Raw genomic sequence first — 8,072 nt, 5'->3', positions numbered from 1 at the left:
CATCTTATCTACCTGCTCTGCTACTTTCAGGCATCTGTGGATATGCACACTAAGGTCTCACAGACATTTCCAAAGTCCTACCATTCATAGTGTAATCCCTGGCCTTGCTGGCCCTCTCAAATACATCCCACATCCCCTTTGATTGAATTTGCTCTGACAGCCCCAACTCCTAACCCCAACCTACCTTGAACAGTCAGCCACTCACTTATAATCCTAACACCCATCACACCCCCAACCTAGCTGGCATCCTATATCCTCATCCAGCTGCCAACTTACCTTCTCATCCACCTAGCTTCCTATTCCCTCACCTCCCTGCCACCCTCTTCCACTCACCTTACACACTTGCCTTTCCTCAGCAGCTTCAGGACATGTAGATTCATAGAGATGTATAGCATGGAAACAGATCCTTCGGCCCAACTCATCCATACCGACCAGATAGCATAAATTAATTTAGTCCCATTTGCTAGATATCCCTCATATCCCTCTAAACCCTTCCTATTCACGTGCCCATCCAGATGTATTTTAAATGTTGTCATTGTACCAACCTCCATCACTTCCTCCAGCAGCTCATTTGCGTGAAAAGTCTTAAACTATGCCAGCTAATGTAATGCAAAAATAAGTGAGTGGTTTCAATGTGAATCCACTTCACAGCTGGATGCCTGGATTCCTAGCCTGGACTAGACTGCTTCTGTTGGGAAAGATCCTGGCCTCGAGTTTCACACAGAGCAAAGATAAGTTTGTAAACTTCTGTCCATTCGAAGTTCTAAATATAGTTCCTCATTCTGATAAGAGGTCTGAGCTTAATACATTTTATGTCTTCTTCAGAGGGAAAATAAGGAATGGTTTAACGCACCTTTCGTTATGCGTAAGAACACTGAATAAGAAAAGCAGAGTCAAACAAGCAATTTAAAACAAGGACTAAATATTTTATGAAAATTTCAGTACAGGCCTTAGGAATTTCTAAACCACATAGAAACTCAATGAAAACTTTCTTATGTTAGTAAATTTTAAAATCTAATCATTAAGGGTGATGAGTGACCTTCAGTAATTTTAATGATTAAATTATTACACAATTATGTAGATATTGAATAAACATATCTTACATTTTTGAAAACTCCAGTGTGGTATCATTTGAGCATGTACGAAGTATAATTTTCACAAGCATTTAAATCAAACCCATAACAAGAATATTTAAAACATTAAATTTAATGATGTGGCTAGTAGACTTCAGGTTTTCTGAGGTTCTCTGCTATTTATAAAAAGATTATGATTGAATTTGCTTGAATGCCTGAAACACAAGATGAAGAATTGGAATCTACCAGATTATGGTTTGTTATGAGTGTAGCTAAAAAATTAAACACCAGAATATTTAAAGGATATTTAATTATTAATGTGAGTCACAAAATGTATAGAATCATAAAAAATGATGTAGTAACACTGGAGTTAGATTATTTAACCATTAAGACAGCAAAAACATTTATTTCTCAATATTCTTAATTCTCAACCATGTTAGAAATGTTAGGAAATTTCTCTTATCTTATAGATTACAGTCCACAGAAATCATGCTCCAGAGAAAATGGTTTTGTGTTGTGATTAATGCAGTTTGTAAGATGGATATATTACTGAGCCCCCAGGCCAGAAACTTCTGAAGTCAGCCTAAAATGGAGGAACAAAATCAAGAAAAAAGATAAACAAAGTACTTCTCAACCATGAATTTTTGTTGGGACACAACAAACCAGGTACATGATTCATTGGTAAAGCCTGACAGTAGCTTGGATACTTAGACATTGTTTCTAAATATTTTCATTATATACAAGCAAACAAAAACATGAATGAATAGCCAACATTAAAAACAGCAATTCTACCACTAAAGTACATATTAGTGTAATTTTGCTGAAATAGTAATGAGTTCCAGAATACAACAATGACGTTTATTGTAATACTTAAAAAGGTGCATAGTCCTATACAACACCATACTAGGGCTGGTTTTGATATATAATTTCTTCACAGATTGTATTTTTTTGTATTCTTTTACAAGTTCACTTGATACAATTAAGGATTTGTACATTTATCTGAAAAATGAAGATGAATGAACACAGTTTGTTGATGGCCTTTTTGAATTCAGAAAGTGACTGAAACAATGTTATTTTGTCAGAGGCGCAAAACTAAACTTAAAAATGGATGAATAGACAAAACAGGAAATGTGATATAAACTAGCTCCAACAGATAAAGACAAGAATGTTTTGTGATATTTAACTCATTGATGAATTCACTGACGTTATTTTCCAAGTGGGCGGCACAGTGGTTAGCACTGCTGCCTCACAGCACCAGAGACCCGGGTTCAATTCCCGCCTCAGGCGACTGACTGTGTGGAGTTTGCACATTCTCCCCATGTCTGCGTGGGTTTCCTCTGCGTGCTCCGGTTTGCTCCCACAGTCCAAAAATGTGCAGGTTAGGTGAATTGACCATGCTAAATTGCCCGTATTGTTAGGTGAAGGGGTAAATGTAGGGGAATGGGTCAGGGTGTGTTGCACTTCGGCCTTTCAGTGTGGACTTGTTGGGCCGAAGGCCCTGTTTCCACACTGTAAGTAATTTAATCTAATAATTTGTATTTTAAGCGCAATGACAACCATAATTTGGATGGCACTTCCTTCCAGAATGACTTTTAAAAATATTCAATATTATCTGTAAAATGTTCACACCTCCCATGAGTATAAAAACTTTTTATTTCTGTAATTTCCCTCCTCTTATACTTTAAGAGGCTAGGTCTTTGGAGTTAGTTGTGTGGTACTGGTTATTTTCAACAAGAAACCCAAATCACAGTTATTACTGGGTGAGCTTGTGCAGTGACAGTCAAGACTATTCAGTTAGAAAGTAGCAGAGCTGGGTCCAATGCTGTCTTCATCCTGCTGCTTGCAATGCATTCAATTTAAGTAGAGGTTGCTGGATAGCAAACAGAAGCAACAACTTCTTAGCAGCTTTTCTCATTGATAACTCAACCACTGAAGTTGCTAGCTGCCTGAATATAGTTAATTCAGTACTGATCAGGACTCATTTTGGGATCTTTCTGGTCTGAAAGGCTAAACTATTCATTTGTTAACTCGCTCCTGAGCTACAGAGAAGATGTTTTCCATGTGATGTTTGTAATTTAGATCAAGTTTTTGCATCTAGGCTGTATAAGGTATCATGCCATGTATGATAGGATTGATCAAATTTATTGATTTCTAATTTATCTCAGTCCAGCTTTAACCCTTGTCTAATTCCTCACATGTAAACATACTGACTTCTTAATATTCATATCCATAAATACAATGCTTTTCTGCTAACATACTATTTTTCTCCATCAATCACCATGTATTAACAACTTACCCTTTAGTTTTATTTGCTTATAACTGCTTAATATTGACAAATTAACACAACTAACAGATGACCAAATTTAAGATTTTCACTCCTTTTCACAAATACCAGTTTAGAAGCGATTGTCATTGTTGTTCAGCAGTACATTACATGAACTGTTAGTCATTAAAAACAAACTAAGTTAGAATTCAAATAACAACAGAAATTGGTTGAAATATTCAGCAGGTCAGGCAGCATCTATTGAGAAAAACAGAGTTATCGTTTCAGGTGGTGACCTTTCTCCAGATGAAGAGTAAATCATCAACCTGAAATGCTAACTCTGTTTCTATCCAGTTGTACTGGCTGTCCCAGCTGTCTCTAGTGCACTGTCAAATAGCTGTTCTTCACCCTTAGGCAATGGTTTATTCCTGGCAGAGAGCCCTGTAAAACTATGAGAGAAAATAGAGGATGGAATGTTCATGTGTCCCCACTGCCATGACATTTAAGTATAACCTTCTCATCCAGAAGTCAATTGAGCCACGTATGTGGTCAATGAAGACCTCTTCCATTGCAGCTGGGCTCCCTGTCATATCAGCAGACTACCTATGAAGGAGCCACCTGACACAACTAGCTGCCCACCAAATAAAGAGCTGCCTGAACTTGGCAACCCACCCTGCTTCTTACTTGGGCTTGACTCCATGTCCCCAGATCCTAGTTGAGACAAAGGTATACTTCCGTAGCTTCCTCCTCTTCCAAACACAATCCCAATAGTGGCTATTTCTTCTAATGGCATGACTGAGCTTTAACCAGAGCTTCTGAGGACACGCAGTCATCCTTTAAAGGGACAGTGGCCCTGTGGCAGCCAGTCAGTAACCTGACTTTGGTTAAATAGAGCAGGGAGTCCCAAAAGCTGTGGCTCAGGATTACCCCGACTTTCCAGCCCATCATCAGGATCCTTATCTCTGCAGAAAATTCAATCTCTATAATGTAAAAGTTCACAGGCAATTTGACCATTTAGAGCCTTGCAGACCAGGTCAATCCTGTACTCACTGATCTTCATTATGTGTATACTCTAGAAACCAATGGAGAGTAATCAGGATATGGGACCCAGACTAACTTTCATTCCTGAGATCAGAGGCACTGATGTAGTGAAAAGCTCTGGGTGGGATTTAGTTTATGCGATGGCACTTTCCCACTGATTGGACAACTGGTAGGAACCTGCGTTGCTTCTCTCTGTGAAGGCCAAGCATTATTTATGAGCAAACATGCACTTACCTGGCCAGCTTTGTCCTGCTCCCATGACAAAGGTACCAGTCAGATGGGAACTCTGTATCCAAGAGGTGCCAGCCAGCTTTGAATTTTTTTTTTTCCATTCATGGGATAAGGATTTAATCTAGCAAGGTTAGCATTTATTGCCTCTCCCTAATTGAAGGTGGTAGTGCATTGTCCTATTAAACTATTGTGGGTTTTGGGGTGTAGGTACACCCACAATACTGTTCGGAAGGGATTTCTAGGATTTTGAGACAGCGATAGTGGGGCTTGGAGGGGAACTTGCATATCTTGGTGATCCTCCATGTAACTGGTCTCCGTGTCCTTCTAAGTGGTAAAGGATTTGAGTTTGAAAGGTGATGTTGAACGACCCTTCAGTTATTGCAGTGTGTCTGGCGATGTTACATCTGAAATCACTGTACATTAGTGGTGAAGGAAATGAATGTTAAAGGTAGTGAATAAGGTGCCAAGCAAATAGGCTGCTTTGTCTTGAATGGTGTGAAGCTTCTTGAGTTTTGTTGGAACTGCACTCATGCAGACAAGTCATTGCTTATTATGTGTGTGTTGTGAATGTTATTTGCCATCCATCAGCTGAAGCCTGATTGTTGTCCAGGTCTGGCTTCATGTTGAAGAATAAAGGCATGGAGTATTTTCTAAATGGGGAGAAAATTCAGAAGTCTGAAGTGCAAAGAGACTTGGGAGTAATAGTCCAGGATTGTCTCAAAGTAAACTTGCAAGGTGAGTCTGTAGTTAGGAAGGCAAATGCAATGATGGCATTTATTTTGAGAGGACTTGAACATAAGGCTCTATAAGGCAGTTTTGGGCCCCATACCTCAGGAAGGATGTACTGGCCTTGGAGCGTGTTCAGAGGAGGATCATGAAAATGGTCCTAGGAATGAAAAGCTTAACATTGGAGAAACATTTGAGGACTCTGGATTTATACTCAATGGAGTTTAGAAGGATGAGATGGGATTTAATTGAAACACAGAATACTGAAAGACCTGGACAGAGTAGATGTTGAAAAGGTCTTTCCATTGGTAGGAGAGACTAGGACCAAGGTCATAGCCTTAGAGTAAAGGGAAGACCTTTTAGAATGGAGATAAGGATAAACTTCTTCAGCTAGAGAGTGGTGAATCTATGGAATTCATTGCCATAGAAGGCTGTGGAGGGCATGTCATTGACTATGTTTAATACTGAGATAGGTAGGTTCTTGAGAATCAAGGGGATCAAGGGTTAAGGGGAGAAAGCAGGAGAATGAGGATGAGAAACTTATCAGTCATGATTGAATGGCGCAGCAGACTCGATGTGCTGAATGGCCTAATTTCCACCCCTATATCTTATAGTGTTATGGACACAGACTGCTTCAATATCTTCTGGATCATGAAGGGTGTTTACTATTGCGCAATCAGCAAACATCCCCATTTCTGACCTCATGATTGAGGAAAGGACATTTATGAAGCAGTTGAAGATAGTTGGACCTAGAACATTAAGCTGAGAAAATTTCCTTGAACTGAGATGACTGATCTTCCACAACCAGAACCATATTACTTTGTGAAAGGTATGATTCTAAACTGGACAGAGGTTTCCCAACAATTTCAATTGGCTCTACATCTGCTAAGTGTCCTTGACCCAAATCAGGTTGAAAGCTGCCTTAATTTCAAGGTTAGTCATTTGCTTCTCACCTCTGGAGTTCATCGGTTTTATCAATGTTTTGACCAAGGCATGTAATGAGGTCAGAAGCAGACCCAAATTACTCAGTGAGTAGGCTATTCCTTTGCAAGTGGCATGTCAATGACCCCCCCTCCTATCATTTTGCCGATAATAGAGAGTAGGCTTATAGGGCAGTAGTTAGATAGGTTGGATTTGTCTTGTTTCTTCTGGACAGGATATAACTGGGCAACTTCCAACATTGTCATAGCATTGTGGGTGGCACAGTGCCACAGTGGTTAGCACTGCTGCCTCACAGCACCAGAGACCCAGGTTCAATGCCAGCCTCAGGCAACTGTCTGTGTGGAGTTTGCACATTCTCCCCGTGTCTGCGTGGGTTTCCTCCAGGTGCTCTGGTTTCCTCCCACAGTCCAAAAATGTGCAGGTTAGGTGAATTGGCCATGCTAAATTGTCCATGTGCATTAGTCAGAGGGAAATGGGTCTGGATGGGTTGCTCTTCAGAGGGTCAGTGTGGACTTGTTGGGCCGAAGGGCCTGTTTCCACGCTGTAAGTAATTGAATCTAAAAAAAACCTGTACTGGAACAGCTTGGCTAGGGTCACAAGTTGTGGTGCATATGTCTTCAGTACTGGCTGAAGGCCACAAGCCAATCAGGGGTAGCAACTCTGTATTGCAATAGCACTGCCGAGGGTAGTGGGTGTGGCTAGTAATGCTCCAACACCTTCATCAAGGACCATCTCTGGATCCCTGGAAACAGGTGAATAGTGCCAGATGGGATTCACGAGGAGGGGTTGTTGGTGAGGTGGAGGGGAGAATGGTGGGAATTAGGAAATGGGAGTGGTTCTCACATTAATTGCCAGATTGACATTTAACCTCACTCAGGCTCCAAGGAGCGGTTGCAGCAGGACACCACTGATTACCAGTGGTGATGTGAGGCCATAGCCAGTACATTCCACTTTATAGATTGCTCTCTGACAGTGAAGATAAAAATTTAACTCACAACGTTTATCATTCTCCTTCAACTTTTTTCTGTGTTTGACTTGTTCTAATGCTTCTCTTCTCCAGTGGAAAATTGTGATAATTTCTCTACTGTGAAATAATTCATACTTGTTTGTTTTTGCCTAATATTACTTACAAAAACAGTGCACCTCATATTCTTTACCATTTTGTCTTAGACTGTGAGAAATATTTTATTATGTGGTATGTCAATTAGCTGTTGGAACTAATTGCATCATATTGTTAATAGTAATGGAACATGAAAGACAATTTTAGATCTCAACTGTTAGAAATGATAAACATTTAAAATGCTTCCTTAGTATCTATTATTAGCTATTGATTTGGGAGAGACTTGAAAACCGCCTTCACATTACTTCAGTATGGAGCAAACTTCTGCCGGTCAGATTTCTTAACCCCACTTGTTGAAGGAATTTTAGGAGTATAAGCAGATAGATTCCCAGGGACACCCATAGCAGCTGTGGCATTAAGTGCCAGGAGCGGGACAGTTTTCATGCCAAGCAGATTGGAAACAGGAACAGCATAGTGGGGTGTTGGTAAAGGAGACGAGGTATTCACATTAACCATGGAGGCAGCTGCTGCTGCCATAACAGCCACAGAGGTGGGGGTTGAGGTAGGGGTGGCAGACTGAGAGAGGTTCACGTTCAGGTCAACAGGGTTCGTGACGGAAGCAGTCTGGGTGCTGACTTTAGCCATCTCTAAGCTGCAAACGAAGAAAGGAATAGGAATAAACAGTTGGGGAGGTTAAGCCAGGGTGAGGAAGAGAGGAAGGATAGGAGGACACATA

General features: G+C 40.5%; 1 protein-coding gene across 14 annotated transcripts in view; it reads right to left on the bottom strand.

Annotated features, from left to right (window-relative positions):
- Window positions 1-905: 905 nt before the first annotated feature.
- zgc:110045 (uncharacterized protein LOC664755 homolog) overlaps window positions 906-8,072 on the bottom strand; it is a 269,628-nt gene continuing 262,461 nt past the window's right edge. For 13 of the 14 annotated variants that reach the window (XM_043690071.1, XM_043690074.1, XM_043690085.1 and 10 more), the window contains one exon: window positions 6,794-7,988. In XM_043690071.1, coding sequence (XP_043546006.1) covers window positions 7,643-7,988 — 346 coding nt within the window. In that variant the 3' untranslated portion in view covers window positions 6,794-7,642. Of the gene's footprint in view, window positions 1,657-6,793; window positions 7,989-8,072 lie in introns of those variants that run through there. The other variant, XM_043690087.1, reaches the window with a different exon arrangement.

This window comes from Chiloscyllium plagiosum, chromosome 5 (genome assembly GCF_004010195.1).
Source record: "Chiloscyllium plagiosum isolate BGI_BamShark_2017 chromosome 5, ASM401019v2, whole genome shotgun sequence".
Taxonomy (NCBI): Eukaryota; Metazoa; Chordata; class Chondrichthyes; order Orectolobiformes; family Hemiscylliidae; genus Chiloscyllium; species Chiloscyllium plagiosum.
This window is presented reverse-complemented; position numbering and strand designations above follow the sequence as displayed.